The sequence below is a fragment of the Pygoscelis adeliae genome, unplaced genomic scaffold (assembly GCF_000699105.1).
Source record: "Pygoscelis adeliae isolate BGI_AS28 unplaced genomic scaffold, ASM69910v1 Scaffold157, whole genome shotgun sequence".
Classification (NCBI taxonomy): Eukaryota; Metazoa; Chordata; class Aves; order Sphenisciformes; family Spheniscidae; genus Pygoscelis; species Pygoscelis adeliae.
This window is the reverse complement of record NW_008825107.1, coordinates 1,596,852-1,613,261: the sequence shown is the minus strand read 5'-3', so window position 1 is coordinate 1,613,261 and position 16,410 is coordinate 1,596,852. Positions and strand designations below refer to the sequence as shown.

The 16,410-nt window shown below is 37.8% G+C and overlaps 1 protein-coding gene across 1 annotated transcript in view; it reads left to right on the top strand.

The window, feature by feature from the left end:
• Positions 1 to 16,410, top strand: part of DCLK2 (doublecortin-like kinase 2) — a 135,959-nt gene that overhangs the window by 84,873 nt on the left and 34,676 nt on the right. Inside the window, exons 7-10 of the mRNA XM_009327510.1 lie at positions 6,955 to 7,057; positions 9,976 to 10,077; positions 11,407 to 11,457; positions 14,914 to 15,008. Of these exons, the coding sequence (XP_009325785.1) occupies positions 6,955 to 7,057; positions 9,976 to 10,077; positions 11,407 to 11,457; positions 14,914 to 15,008 (351 nt within the window). The remainder of the gene's footprint in view (positions 1 to 6,954; positions 7,058 to 9,975; positions 10,078 to 11,406; positions 11,458 to 14,913; positions 15,009 to 16,410) is intronic.

The following is a 16,410-nucleotide window of genomic DNA, read 5'->3' as shown; positions in this document are numbered from 1 at the left end:
TTTGTCCTGATTTTCCAGGTTTACTACGTATCTGATATAGCAGTGTTTTTTGTTGCTGTTCTTGTGTACAATGTGGGCTTCCATACTTGCCTGCCTCTTTTTCATTTTTGCCTGTGTCTAAATCCCTTAACGTAGTTGCCTTCGACACTTTGTCATTTCTTCCAAATGAACAGGTTGTTAATTAAAAAAAGAATACTGGCAATTACAGTATTTTTTTTTAAAGGGAATGTCAGGGGCTCATTGGTTTGACTTTTCTCTGTATTTCTACTTCCTGGGTATATTCTAGCTACCCATCTGGCTATTCTCTCGCCGTTTACTGAAGACATGTCAGGAAATGTGACTCAGTATAACCAGGCAAATAGCTGCCTTAAGCTAGTACTGAACCTCTTTCGTGCCGGTCTTGGTTTCAGTCATGAAGGATATTGATGGCTTAGTAAGTAGTTAAGAATATTGGTTAAACACATACACCCCCTTTCCCTTGGTGAAGTTTTTCTGTGAAAGTGCAGAGACTAAAGGGAAGTTCCAAGGTAAGAAAATCTGTGTTAAAATCACAGTGCTCAGTAGGAAAGGGTGGGAATGCCCTTTTCACCTTCCTTTTTGAGTTCCTGAGGCTGCCCAGAGGAAACTCTTCCTTTTGAAAGTTAAGTCTGCCCCTGTTGGTGATGGAACTGAAATAGAAAACAGACAACTGGCCTGTTTCTGCAGGAGTGCTTTCCTTGCTTTTGGCACTTTAGGACATGCATAAACCCTTGAACTATAAGCCTGACAGCTTCAAAAACACTGCAAGAATTTTCATGAGACTGTATGGCAGTGAAGAGGAAGTGGCAGCGCTAAAATTATTTGAAAAGGGAAAACAAAAATGATGATTACAAGTATGACCTGGATGGCAAAATAGACAAATATTTGACTTTTGCTTACTCAGAAATAAAGGTTGATGCAAGGGGCAAAGGGCAAAACCATCAGGACCGCATAGCTGTAATCTGTCCCAGTCAAAGAGGAATAGCATTTCCCAGCAGAAATGTGGAGACCCCTCACACTGAAGGTGGTAGCAGGGATGTTATATCTAGATTTGTCACGCTGACATTTAACAAATTGTTTGCATTTTTTTTCAGCAATTCATGAAAAAAACTCACTGCATTTCTTTTAGAACTTCAGCCTCAAATGCCTGTCAGTAGTGCTGAGCTGAAAACGTACACAAATCCAGCTGTTATTGTGCATGCTAGTTTTCCTTTTGCCTCCTATGTTATGTGCTTCCTTTTTTAAACATTTACACTGTATCCTGTTTTCTTGAAGTCAGTAGATATAAATATTTCTTCCATTGTTAAAACAAATACAAATAATCTTGCATATCTTTGCCAGTTTTGATGTTTTAGTTCAATTTTCAGCTGATGTAGAGAATTAGTCATCCAGAGAAGCTTTCCCCAGACACAGGGTGTGGCTCTTCAGACTTAAACTGTACAGTCCTGTTGCTGCTTACTTAAAATGAATCAGCCATACTAAATTGAGCCAAACTATTTGTCTTTACAGCTCTTCCTTCTACGTTTAGAATGAAGCATATTTGTAGGGCTGGAATAAATATAATTTATCCAGTGAGCCCCTGGCTGGAAGGTGTTGATACATGGTTACAGGACTCTCTTTAGTGCTAAAGATTTGAAGGGAATTGAATTCTTTAGTAATTTTTCAGGTGTTTATAAAACCTCCATGGTGTCAGTCGCTCCAATTTTTTTTAGTATTTTTTTTTCCTCTGGAGGTTGGAGGACAAATATCTTGTGGATAAAGGTCTGTTTATATAATTCAATTTTTTAATTGTAACTTCATTATAAAGGACAATCATTAAATACCTGTTGAATTCTGTCTATAAAAGATTGATCATTATTCATGTTTCTTCTGGTGGGAATGTATCTTCTGCTTGTTAGATTCAGAGGTGGGAGTAGGGGTTGGCGTAAATTACATTTCTAGGTCTGTGTGATGGTAATGGGAAAGGGATTTCTGTATGGATCACAATTTGTATATTCTAGTCCAGTAGCTTGATCTGACTGAAGAAGTATTTCTTTGGAAAGAGCAAACTTTTTTGGTTATAAATATTTGTCAGAAACAGTTACCTTTTAAAACAGGTTTATATGATGGGTGTATGTGACATTAAAACACTGCACTAGTAGATAGCCAGGGGATCAGGAAACTGATTTTTTTTTAAATAGATGTGTTTCTTGCCCTTCCCTTTCAACACCCCATTTTCACATTTTGACTTGCATTTTTGCCCATTCCTGTGAGTTTGTGGTTCATTTTTTTCTGCTCATAAACCTCATTTTTGTGCTTCCAGCTGTGTGATTTTGAAGTGCTTTTACCATTAATGGTCTTGCAAACTAGTTAGTCATGCCACTTCTGTAACATAATGCGTATTTAGTCATATGTACCTCTGTTAGAAAGGTCTTCAGTGTGAGGAAAGACTGCTTTTTTTGTAACAAGCAATTCAAGTTTTGAATCATTGGATCATTGAGCCGCTTCCATACTTGCCTGGGTTTCTTGCAATTGAAGCCAATTACAATTGAATTCTCCTGGTGCTGCCACTTGAATTATGTTGTCTTCTGATCTTCAGTCTAATGGTGAGCACAGCTTTTTTGAGCCCATCGGGAAGCAGTGATGCCCAGAGTCATTTGCACATCAACTCAGAAAGCTATGGTGAGAATGCAAGTGAACGATTCTGTTGAAACAGACACGCAATAATGCTGTGGGTGACCCTACTAAAAAAAAAAAAAAGTGATCTTGACTTCCAGTTATATTTATTCTGAGACTTTTCGCACAACATTTTTGCTTTTTCCTATTCCCTTGTATTTCTGCTTGTAATTCTAAGCCATTAGAAGTATTCTTAAAGGACTGAATACAAGTCCAATCCAGTCCTATCCAAATATGCACTACTCTGCTGTGCATAGTGACATATTTTGAACAAAAGCAGTGCAACAAGACAACCTGATAGGAGCCTGAGTTGTCAGAGGAGCACCAGTAAGTCACTTTTTGTTCTAAATAAAGGGAAGGCGGTGGAGTTAGCAGCAGAACATAGGCAATGTTTGGCTAGGAAAGGATATTTAGAAATAAATAGCATTTAACACATTTTAAACATGTTAATTGAAACATCCAGAGTTAACAAGATAACATTTTTCTGAAGTGCTCCTAAAGCAGTTTTTCGAAGTATATTTCACTTTTCTATGTGAGGGGGGAAAAAAAAGAATTCATGGAAGCGTGAAACTCCTTTGGTGTGTAAGCCTTTGTAGTGTTGGCTATAATGATAAACCCTAAAAAACTTCCTTGTGCAGTGCTGTGTATGCCTTCCATAAAAAAAATGAGATTTAAAATAGATATTTTTTTTTTTCCCTGTGAACAAACAAATGATATTCATCTCATTCTTTTAAAAGAGCATTATCTGTGGTAATTAAAGCCACAGACAGGAGGGAGACATTCTGATTGACCTTTACTGCAAGGCCACCGATGGAAAGCATGCATTCTAAGTACTTGTATAGAGCTTTTGTGGATGTAAACTAGGAAGTGGCCAGATCTGAATCTCAGAAATGACCTAATGACTGTAATTTTAAAGAAGCTCTCAACACTATTGAAAATCAGATCTCATTTTGGTGCTTAACCTCTTCAAGGTGTCTAAAGCTTTTCACATTTTCAACTTCATGCATAGAAGCTCACAGCATCAGGACTAGCAAGAGAGTTGTTACTTGAATGAATGACTACATATTTGACTATTTTTGCTATGGTACACTTACATGCAGCTTTGCTAATACCATCTTCCTTTGAAAGATATTTTAGGAAATATTTTGAAGGACTGAACAGTTCTTTTAGCACCAAGTGCAGCAAAACAAAGAATGGGTAAGACAGAGTATAGACACTCAGTGGAAAGAGAAGCAGCATTTGTCGTACACTAGTTTGACAAACCAAATTTTGATCCCTAACTTACTGGAATACTGACATGCTATTCATATGCACAAGTTCTACTGCTAATGAAACTAAAAAAAAAAAGTGTTCAAAATTGTTTTGTTTTTAAATTTCTAGACTGATTGAATTCTGCTCAAAGCTATAAAAAATTGCTATATGATCTAAGTATAGATATTCTTTGGAGTGGAATTGTGTGATTTGCAAGTTAGACCACAGTGGACCTGCAGCATTCAAAATCCCATGCAAACAATTTATTCATTTCAGCTTTCCCTTAATAGGTTTTTGCACACTAAGTGAGCAAAAAACTATTATCATTAATTGCAGCATATACATTAATTTTAATTCTGTAGCAAATGAAGACTGTTTATTTTAGCCTCTGTTTGCACTTTGCAAGCTGCTCCTTTGACTTTGTTATGATAAAGGCCTAGAAAAAAACCCATTAGATTGAACTTTTAGGAAAACAGAAGATTTCCATGAACTTGGTTTTAAAAATACTTACCTCATAATGTGTGGTTTTGGGGGATTGGTAAGTTCTAGCAGATCTTTATTCCTTGTTGAATACACTTTTTCAATATTTTTTTTCTTCTTGTATATTTTCTGTGTAGCCAGTCCGGACTATTTGTAGGAAGGAGGAGGACTTCCAGTATTCACTGCCGGAATATAGCAAGCATCTATGTAAATCTTTCTCATACTTGCATTTATCTGGCTTCCACTTATAAGTGTAGTTTAGTTTTACAGTAAGCTAAAGTCTGTCTTGGTCTGTGACTGACAGGTGGAAGTCACGCAGGTCGGGTACAAAGCGTGCAAGCAGACTGAGAGGCTGGAGTTAGCCTGAGCTCCAAGATGCAGGTGCTGTTGCTCCACCTGCAGCAGTTTAATCTGATCACTGGTTCTTGCCTGGGGAAACTGTTTATACATGAACATGTGGGAAAGCACCTATGGAAATGAATACCTTTCTTAAAGTTCTTTATTTCCCTCCCCAATAGCCATTTACAAAAGATTTAAAGGTGCATTTCTAATGGTACTCCTGTCATCTTTTGTGCACAGATCTGACCCTTCCTTTGTAGAACTGCTCTGTGAACAACAAAAGGATGATGCCACATGCAGTTACATCCCTGTGTATTCCCAGAGTCGGACATAAGACCTGTCATTCTCTCCTCTCTTACTCTCAGCTCAGTTGTTAGACTGGATGGGTTAAGGGGTGAGGGGGAGGCTTTGAATCAGAACAGAAAGATTTAATTTTAGGCTCTGCTAAACCACAGCATTTAACTCTAACCTGCTTGAAACAGCACTGCAAAGGGCATTGGGGACATGAGTAGAACAGTGATGGGTTGGCAGAGCTTGTGGAAATGGCACCCGGTTTTGGGGGCTTTGGGTGTGAGCTTTTGCCTCACAGATTATCTCTGCCCTTGTCCAGCAGTGCTACTGGGATAAGTGTTCTGAAAGCTTTTCCTGTAGTGGTGGGTTTGGGTTGGTTGCTGGATTCCTAAAATCTGTGGAAATGATAATGAGTCCTTGTATTAGGAGAGATTAAGTAGAGAGGAATAAATCCCATGTTAGCAAAACTCTTAAATTTGTGCAGCCTTTTGAATCCAGTTATCACTACCTCTTTGGTTAACTAGAAGCAGTGTTTTCAAGTACAGCTGAAAATGTCTCTCGTCACCGAGAGCAGATTGTCGCTGCAATGGTAAGAAAACAATAAAAGGATTTTGGAGATGGCTGGAGTCCTTTGGCTGCATAGCACAGTGACACAAATGCTGGATACTGCATGTGGCACTGTAGGGTGATCTTGCTGTAAGGGCACCGGCTGTTATTCCTGGGTTAGCTGCCATGACAACTGCGCTGCTGGTGAATGCCCTGTGTGGGTGTTCTTGCAGAGAGCTGAGGGTCATTGATATTCTGAGTGTTTCTCAGAATCCTGCAGGCAGTAGAAACCCCTTCCTGTAGATCTGCCAATGTTTACTATTATCACAGTGGGTAAAATATGCAAATGGTGTTGACAAGTATCTGGGAAGGGAAAAAGGTAGTTTCCCTAAAAGCAGTTTTTTGGTTTACCGCTTTAATTACATGGTTTTACCAAATGGTTCTAACTTTTTTAGGTTCTGCATAGCTTTTATTCCCAGATCTCATTTGGGTGTGCAATGTTAAAAAGAATAGGGAAACGATTATACAGTAAAATTTTAATCCGGTTGCATTTGAAAAATAGCTTGCTACCTGCGAACACTTTTTTTTCTTACAGGGGAGCTAGAATGAGTTTGGTGGGATTTCTTGTTGTGGCATTTTTGGTTTTAATTGGTTTTTAAAGCAGACACTTTCTCCTTCACAAGCTGACTTCTGTTGACTTTTGAGGAGTGAGGTTTTTTCAAGGTCTTTGGTTTTGTGTTTTTAAAGAATGTCTAAAACATTTTTCTTTCTGACATCCCCATCCTTCTTGAAATACATTGTAACATCATTACTGGGGCAATTAAGAACAGACAGAGCTGCAAACGGCATGGAAGGGACTCTGTATTTCTTTTTTTTCTTGAATAGGGACTACCTTTTAATAAAAGGGGGAATTAATTTTTTTTTATCAGGACATTAAAACATGGAAATTAAATGCCTCAGAGCATAAAAAAATAAATTTGTAGATGCAATCATTTTAACTTGACAGATTTTCCCATAAGCAATTAATGTAAGAACACAGGAAGCTTTGATATTTGAGTAGTGTTTATAGCTGATCTTGTCAGTCATCAGCATGCATGTGTAGTTACAGGCAAAAACGCAGGTGTTAAATGTAAGAGAAGGTGTTTTTGGAGGTGAGGGGCAGTCATATTTTACATTCTTGACCCTGAGGTTTCCTGCAGTACTGGGAGAGGTGAAGTACTTGAGAACTAGAGTGTTTCTGTCATTATAAAAGAACATTATGGTATCACTGTGAAAAGGAAAACACAAACTTATTAACTGTTGCTGACTAACTGAGGATTTAGCATTTGAAAGTACTGCATTTGTTTATTTTGCTTTGTATATTTTGCTGTCAAGGTGACATGCTTGCAGGACTTCTTTGGAGATGATGATGTCTTCATTGCGTGTGGTCCTGAGAAATACCGGTATGCTCAGGATGACTTCGTGTTGGATCACAGCGGTAAGACTGTACAACCTAAACCTGCTGAAATAGTCAACTTCATTGAGAACTCTTCCCCCTCCCGCTCCCCTGCATTCAATCCTCAGGAGTTGTGTGATTTAGGAAAATACACATTGGAATATATTTTCCTATGGATTAAAATGTTTTTCCAAACCATCATTTGGATTCTGTAAGTCTGTTAAAATGCACTAACAAACCTCATCTATTTTCTTGGAAAACAGCATTGAATTTTAAAAGGTTCAGTCATGGATCTAATGGATCTAAAATCTGTTAAAAACGTTCACTTTTGACATCTGTGACTATAAGATGATCTCCATATTGCTGTCTTCATGAGATTTTTGAAAAATCACATACGTAACGACACTTATTTTAGGTCTTGAATTGTCCTGCTAGACAATTCACACATTCCAGTCTTGCTTGCTATAGACCAAGCGTTGAGCCTGTTTATATTGTGAGGTTGTAGGGGGTGTTGGGTGGAGAAGGAGGTGAGACAAACTGGGACTTTGTGCCCATGCTGTCTGCCATTGACAGATCATGAATTTAACTTGTTTACAAAAGTTGTTTTTCTGTGAAGAGAAAATTTATAATGTAAGTTCAAGGAAAAAGCCCTCTACCAGGGAGTTTCAGAATTGGCTTGGAATATCAAATGATATATATATTGGTTTTTTCTCCATGTTCATAGAATCATAGAATGGTTTGGGTTGGAAGGGACCTTTAAAGGTCATCTAGTCCAACCACCCTGCAATGAGCAGGGACATCTTCAACTAAATCAGGTTGCTCAGAGCCCCATCCAACCTGACCTTGAATGTGTCCAGGAAGGGGGCATCTACAGCCTCTCTGGACAATCTGTTCCAGTGTTTCACCACCCTCATCGTAAAAAATTTCTTCCTTATATCTAGTCTGAATCTACCATCTTTTAGTTTAAAACTATTACCCCTTGTCATATCACTACAGGCCCTACTAGACATGTTTTTGCTGTCTATGTTGGTTCAACTGTAGAATCACTCTGATTTTCTTTTATGAAAAAATGAATCTGTGGTAAAGAAAACTTGCCCTGGCAAGAAACATCAGATTATTTGAGGAGAGTTTCAGGTTGTGAATAAGAGGGGTTTTTTTGCCTTGCTCTCAGGTAACTGAAAGCAAAAGCAGCTACTGTTTTTCTAATTTTTACAAATGCCATAATTTCATTACAAAATCTTCAGTTACATCAAGAAGTATAGGTATACGTCTAACCACTGGTCCATGCATTTGGATGGATGGATGGATTGAGCTGGCTCCCATTCTATTGTTATTGCCAGCATGCTACTTTTCCAGAACTGCCTGATTATGTTGATTCAGCTAGTGTGGAGGTGAAAAGAAGGGTATTTTTTTAACGTAGTTTTAGACTAGCTAAGATACAATTTTATTCTTATGCAGGAATGGAAGAGCATGGTTGTATTAACTCACGCTGCAAATCCCAGTCTGGGCAAAATCATTATTTCCCTTGCAGATTTTAAGGCCATAAGTTTGCTTTTCCCATTACACCATGCACAGACTAATTGGGCTCATTTCCTTTCTAAGAACCCAGTAATGGAGGGGTTTTTCCTCCCTTTGTCTCTTCAGCTTTGGTGGTCCTGCTTCCTCTAATAACTCTGGAGGTCTTAATGGAGAAAAGCAGGTTAGGTACAGAGTGGAACATGACTTGACTGGCAGGGCATGCAGCTCTACTTACTATTTTTGATGGTGACGTGGCATCATAATGATCGCATTGACATCGTAGTGATGAATAACAGGGACAAAATTAGGAGGGAAATTTATATGATTCCATTGGGAGTGATTTGCAGTGGATGCTAACTGTAGAAATTTGTTGTGGTTTAACCTCAGCCGGCAACTGAGCACCACACAGCCGCTTGCTCACTCACCCCCCTGCCCCCGATAAGAACAGTTTAACAATTGAAATATAATAATAATAATAGAATATACAAAGCAAGTGATACACAATGCAATTGCTCACCACCTGCCGAGCGATGCCCAGCCAGTCCGCAAGCAGCGGCCCCCCTGGCCAGCTTTCCCCCAGTTTATGTACTGGGCATGACGTCACATGGTATGGAATGTCCCTTTGGCCAGTTTGGGTCAGCTGTCCTGGCTGTGCCCCCTCCCAGCTTCTTGTGCACCTGCAGCCTTCTCAGTTGGTAGAGCATGGGAAGCTGAAAAGTCCTTGACTAGTGTAAGCACTACTTAGCAACAACTAAAACATCAGTGGGTTATCAACATTATTCTCATCCTAAACCCAAAACACAGCACTATACCAGCTACTAGGAAGAAAATTAATTCTATCCCAGCCAAAACCAGGACAGAATTAAAATGTTGCTAAAATGTCATTGCATGTTTGCCTATTGATTCCCTTCCCATTTAGGTTGTCCTTTATTTAATGATATGTAGCTGATGCTAAATGGCAGTAATCTATTGTCTCAGCCTTTTGGAAACAATAGACATTCTTCACCTCTTTAAAAATTGGTCACAGCATCAGTTTCTTGCAAGAGAAGGTAAATGGGGCTTGCTGTGCAGTTGCCCTATATGAAGCTGCCATTACAGCATGCAGGATTTACTGAATTATCAGAAGAATGGCATCAGCTGACTTCCTTACTCTTTCAGCTGTGCGTAGGTACAAACTTGAATTATAGTAGTAATCTAGCTTCAAGACATGAAGAAATATTACATGCAGAATGTTACATTCAGCATCTGACTAGCTCAAATATGTTTGTATGGTATGTAGGTTAAAGTTCTGAGATGCTCTTATAAATTTGTTTCATTCAGTTGGGCAAGCATGTTTAGAAATTACTGATGTTCATTTTCTGGATAATAAACACCAACAGTAGTGTTTGGAGGAAGTTTGTACATTGAACTGTTGTCAAAACTCTTATCTGCTTGCTTTGTAGAATGCCGTGTTATGAAGTCCTCTTATTCCCGATCATCTGGCATGAGGCATACTGGGTCCAAAAGTCCAGGACCTTCACGTCGAAGCAAATCACCTGCCTCAGGTACTACTTCTAGGAAAGCACTGAACACATAAAATACATGAACGTTAGAATTTGTTTAACGGGGTGAAAAAACTATCGGCTCTGTCTGAAATAGAAGTGCCATGCTTCGTTTCCTGAGGGAAAAAATGTTTTTTCAGTTTGTCTCATAGATTAAATACTAATTTATAATAAAATTTGCATTTATTTTTGAGTCCTGAGAGGAAATGTGGTTTCTGTTTTTTAATTAACAGGCACAAAAAGTTTCAGCTTATGAACATTGGAATAATTTGTGCTAATTATACACTTGGGATATGTTTTCAGCATGGCGCTTGATTTTCTTGAAGACTATTAACTACGGGATGGTTAGTGGTTAAATTCATGTTCATTGAACTAGAGTATACCCTTAAGTGTTTTGAATTTGAAAGGTTTCTCCTATATAAGCCAAATATTGTCAGAAATACAGGATTTTGCTGTTTCAAGTAATTTTAGGAGATGTTCTGGAATGTTATTGCCTATTAACAGATAATTTTTTTTCCTCTTCTTGTGCTTCCTGTAATTTCAAAGAAAGGTTCACATTCTGTTTTTGCCAGCAGTTTGGCTGAACACCATGTGTTCCAACCTTTGAGTCTTTTATGCAAATAAACAGAAGGCAGAAACTTGGTTTTTTCACCTCTGCATTTAATTTCTAAATACAATAAAACTTAATTGTTTTTTTCCTTCAGACCTGGAGAAGTAGTCCTGAGATAAAACCATTGAATATGTAAATATACAATGCTCTGTTTTGAATATAACTGTGCATGTAAGCTCCTGTGCATATATTCAAAGCTGCAACATGTTCCATATTCTCATTTCCATACCAATATTTGTTTTGCTTAATTGATGCTGGTTAAAGTAATTTTATGTCTTTGGGTTCTTTCAAAGTGGAATATTTATCATCTGTTTATAAAGGTTGAATATTTAACTGTAAAGCTTCAAAGAAGAATTGCAGTAACAACAAAGAAAAATGTAGCATGAAGGGCAAGTTTCACAACTGATCTACATTTCATGAAATCCTGTTAACGCCAATGAGACCGCATGGGATATCTATCAATAGTGAATTTTATGCGAAGTATTTAGAAACCAGTGCTGTCATTTCCTTCCTTACTTCTACTTGGACACCCCCTTTGGTTAGGTTAATTTGAAAAATTTATCCAAAGTGTATGGTATTTATCCTTCTATTTACTTGCCATTTTTTCTCATGTAGTCTTTACTTATCTTCATTTACCCTTCTTCCTTTCATGCATGTTCAGAGCTGTTTAATAACTTCTTTCCTTAATGTCTTTTTCCTTTGTGTCAAATATATGAGTACAGTAAAGAGGGGTGGCCACTACTCCAGTGCTTATTCTTCAGCAAAATCCCCAGGTGAGCCATTACTATTATGGCTGTATATCACTAGTGTGTCTCCTCCCTCTCCATTTACCTGTATTCTTTTCACTGTATTTGTGAATGTTTTCCAGCTTGAAACGCGTTTTGCATTTGGTGAACCAGAGACAATAATGGGCGTAGGATTTTTGTTGAAGTAGATTGTTTGAGTGAAATAATCTAAATGATGCTTTATAGTTGTTGGACATCCGCTAATGGTGTCAAAGTTAAATTTGTAAAGGTATAATTTGACTACAAGTAGAGGACCATTCTGAGGAGCAATACATTTGTGTGTGTATTCTAAAGCATATTATAATAGAAAATTCAGCCAGCGCAGAAAGACAAGGGTAAGAGTTGCTGAAAAAAGCAGTGCAAAAACATGTCATAGTTTTTAATTTTATTTGCAGTTCCTTACCTTCCTTTGTTTTCTTGTGTTACTTCAGCCTAAGTTCTAAAACACGGAGAAGCCTCTTTGAACCTTCAGTTCAAAGTGAAAGTATCTCTAAAACAAGTAGCATGTATTTTGATTAGCAAATAAGTTGAGACTTCAGACCATACTAGAAGTTAACAATTTAAAAGGTATTCATAGGTTTTTCAGTTTTCAACATTCCAATATGCTAAAGAATTGTAACCTAATATGTAACTTAAAGAATGACAGAGAAGAAAATTTTTTTTCTGTATATTCAGGCTGCTATACATGTCGAATGAAACCTTAAAAGAACTTATACTTAGAAAATAGATAAGAAAGGTAAGTTTTGCATATATGTGAAATAATCAGCAAATCAATAGCAGTGGACAAGTTTGTACCAAAAATGAATACAGATTGCTTGTGTGTTTCTTGATTAAAAAAAAAAAAATTCTGCTGTCTGAAATAGCATTTGGCTGACTCCCTATAGATGCAAAATTTTTACATCTACACAGGGCCACTTCCAGCTTTTATTGTTGCTGCAGTTGTGTACCAACTCACATGCAGTGGATCTCAGAAGACATTGGCAAAGCTATATCTACAGATGGCTCTTTTAAATAGGATCCTCAGCAGAACGTACCATGTGTTGTAGAATCATAGAAGGACAAAAGTTGGAAGGGACCTCTGGACATCTTCTAGTCACACCGCTGGCTCAGAACACCACCCTTGTTCACCAAGCATATCTAAGATATTAGCAAAGAGCTAGAATACTGTCAATGCAGGCTGGGATGTTATTCCTTAGAGAGGGAAGAAGATTATGCTAACCAGCCAATTTCACCGGTACAGTTTAGTGTTTCTGTTGATGCTTAAAAAGGATGGTAGTGACTTAGAGACGGATAAGGATGTCTTATAGTGTAGGCCTCAATGGTCATGTTCAGGAAATAGTGACCTTTCTGTAAGCTGTATAAAAAGAATTTGTGAATAAACAAAATTTTTTTCCACCTGTAGTAATAGCTGGTCACTTGGAAGCAAATTCTTCTACTGAAGTATCTCATTTTGGTCATGAACTTTATAGCTCAGTATTTTTTCTAATGGCTGGAGGAAATTGTGTATGTGAGAAGCAGAAAACAGATAGCATTCACTAGCCCTTTTCATTGTCATGCTTGCAAATTCTTTATAAAACAAGGATGCATTGATATGCCAGGTTTCAAGATTATCTAAAACAAAATGATGAAAAGAAGTCTGCAGGAGGGATGTATACTCCTAAATACTTTTAGCTTCTTAAAAAAACACTTAAATAATTCGCCTGTTGTTCTTACAGGCAACCCTTGTTAAAGTTAAGACAAAAATATCCTAACCATACTGAGTAATTTTGGTAGAAAAGACTAAGCTCTTAGTCCTGTAACAGGTCTGGGAATTAAATCTAAGTTATCAGACTTCAAGATAGACTTATTCTGTAGCTAAATGCTAATTAGTTACATCTTAACATCACACATCAGAGAAAGAGATTTTTGTGGAAAAACAGGGATTTGTGGAAGTTGCAGTGCAGTCAGCCTGGCCTACTGGCAGATGGACTGCCCAGGTTGTAAAAAGGCATCTTCAGCACCTAGAGCATGTTAGGGTACTAGATTAATAGACACTTGTAAAATAAATCTAATAGTGCTGATTAAGAAGTGATGCATAACCCATGACAGACCTCTGAATGTGTAAAGGATATAGAATCATAGAATCATTAAGGTTGGAAGAGACCTCCAAGATCATCGAGTCCAACCGTCAACCCAACAACACCATGCCTACTAAACCATGTCCCTAAGCGCCTCATCTACCTGTCTTTTAAATACTTCCAGGGATGGTGACTCAACCACTTCCCTGGGCAGCCTGTTCCAATGTTTAACCACTCTTTCAGTAATGAAATTTTTCCTCACGTCCAATCTAAACCTCCCCTGGCGCAACTTGAGGCCATTTCCTCTCGTCCTTTCGCCATTTACTTGGGAAAAGAGACCAACACCCACCTCGCTATGTGCAGGTGTAACTGTTATTTACTTTGACCGCTAAGTTTCTATTTGCCAGGGTTGCTTTTTTCTTTCTGAAAAAATAATTCTTCACTGTGAATCAGCTATGATTTTTAGCTCTTAAATTTCTGCCTAGTATTTTCCTCTCCCAGGAAAAATGAGGTTCAGCTAGAGAGGAAATAATGTCGCATCATATAATGTTGCATCATATTTGTGTATGATGAACAGCATCCTATTCTGTCTGCATAATGAAATTCAATAGTTTGTGTTTTTTCAGAAAAATACAAGGACTGACCTAAGTTATATTCAAGTCGCCAGAGAGATAACAGATGTTGTAGCAGGTCTCTCTGGAAAACTGGACTTAAAATGAAGGAACTCTTGAAGTCAAGAAGGAGGATGTTGTATGTTTTCACAGACACTTGAACTTCTTGGAAGTTCAGAAATAACCTACGAGCTTTTACCTTGTTGGTTTTTTTTTCCCCCTAAATCAGTTTTTTTCTGAACTACTGCTTAAGTTCTTTATCATCCAAACAGCTCATACTTCTTGTTTGGTTTTTTGTTTTTCTTGGAAAAAACAAACAAACCAACTTATGTTCTGTGAAACATTCCACCTAGAAAATAAGGTGTTGATCCAAAACGGAAATATGGAGGATCAAATGTCTATGAACACTTTCTCTCTCCATATTTTATTGTGCGATATCACAATAAATGATATAATTTAAAAAGGCTGTGGCTATTACTTGCCCAAAGCTCTTGCACTGGCAAAGGACAGAATAGGCCTTTCTAATCTCTAGAATGACAATGCAATATTTGTGTGTCATCTTGATCCCATATCCAGGCACATGAGTTTTGGGGGCACAGTTGTGTGGCATGCAAGCATATAATTTATTCCTAAATGGTGAGGAGCCTGTTTTGGTCTTCGTATGTAGACTTGGGTGATAACTTGTCAGAGAGATATGTTATGTTTAAAAGCAAGTTAGGGTTTTTGACTTTTATTCATTTTTTCTTCCATTTGTTTGCTTTTATTGCTTTGGCCAGTTAATGGAACCCCAAGCAGTCAATTATCCACCCCAAAATCTACGAAGTCCTCCAGTTCTTCACCAACAAGCCCAGGCAGCTTTCGTGGACTGAAGGTAAGTGCAAGAACCATCAAAAACTCTAAATTCCATTATTCATTGAGTGATGTATTACAGTGATGCTGAAGAAAAAAAGGAAAAGAAAAAAAAAGAGCTATAATTCTATAGGGCAGCCTTGCTAGTATGATGTTTGAGTTGAAGTGGAGAAGAGATCTGAAGTAAGATTTTTGTATTTTGTCTTCGGTTGGCAGGACGGAACTCTCGGCTTAGGAAAAGCAGAGGGTGATGGTGGCTTCAATACGCCAATTTGCCCTCCAAATTTTCCATTGTTTCATGGACTGTAGAAACCCTCCAAGTAATTTATATTCCTTCAGCCTATATAAATGTAGTATCCTCTTTTGGATACCTTGTAGTCTTGTAGCATTGCCCAAAATTTTGTCTCAAGCACCCTTCTTCATCCATGGCACACAATTTCACCCCTTAATGCAATCTCCTGCCTTAAAGCGTGAGGGTTTCCTTTGGGAGCAGCCTGATATCTGGCAGATTTTTCTCTGTGTTGCACCAAGAGAATTCTTTTCCTCTCACACTTAAAAATTGGTAGCATTTACAGTTCTTAGAGGCTGCTCTGTGCCTTTCGCTCGGTAAAATAAAAGGAGCAGTCTGGAGCACAGTTGAGCATCTTACTGTATTTGTGTATTTGAGCTGTATTTGTGCAGCTGTCCTTTCAAGGAGAATTTTCTTATGAAATCATCAGTTGCAGCCTTTCTGTTAGCACACTGGATGGTTTGCACTGATTACTCTGAACAAGTAATATCTCCCATTGGTGAACCCAACAGTTGTGAAGAGGCTGCATAATTCTGTGGAAAACTGTTTTCTCAATTAAGAGACTGGCTAAAGGACGTGATTTGAATAGTATTTAGATTTGGGTTTTGACTTGCCAACTGTTACCAAGTCTTTGTCTAGTTTGCAAGGAGTATGGCACTGGTTTCTGCCAGGCTTCTGTGATAATTCTGAGAAAAGATTTTGATTTGTTTAATATATTTTTAGTTGTTTGGTTCAAGGCAATTTAGTGTTAATCTCTGCCTTTATGTTGTTGAGCTGTACCATCCCATGGTTTCTCTTTGTCTAAAGCAACATAGAATGGCCTTTCCCCTATAAAATGTTTTCAAGAGCAGTAATATTTCAATTTTCTGACATTGAAAATTAGAACACTGTGTGCCTTAAAAATTTGTCTGGACAGCTCTGCTATAGAACTTGCAGTAGAGGACACCAAAATCATTGGACTTGAGGCTCTCAGCTGGTCTGCACTATATTTAACAAATGCTTTTTTTTCCTTTCTTTAATGAAATTACAAGTTTAGAAACTAGATAATTTGGTTCGTTTTTTTCCCACGCTGTCCTGTCTGCTTTTAGCCGATTAAAGCTCCATTAAGATAGAGGTAATTCTGATAGTAACAAGC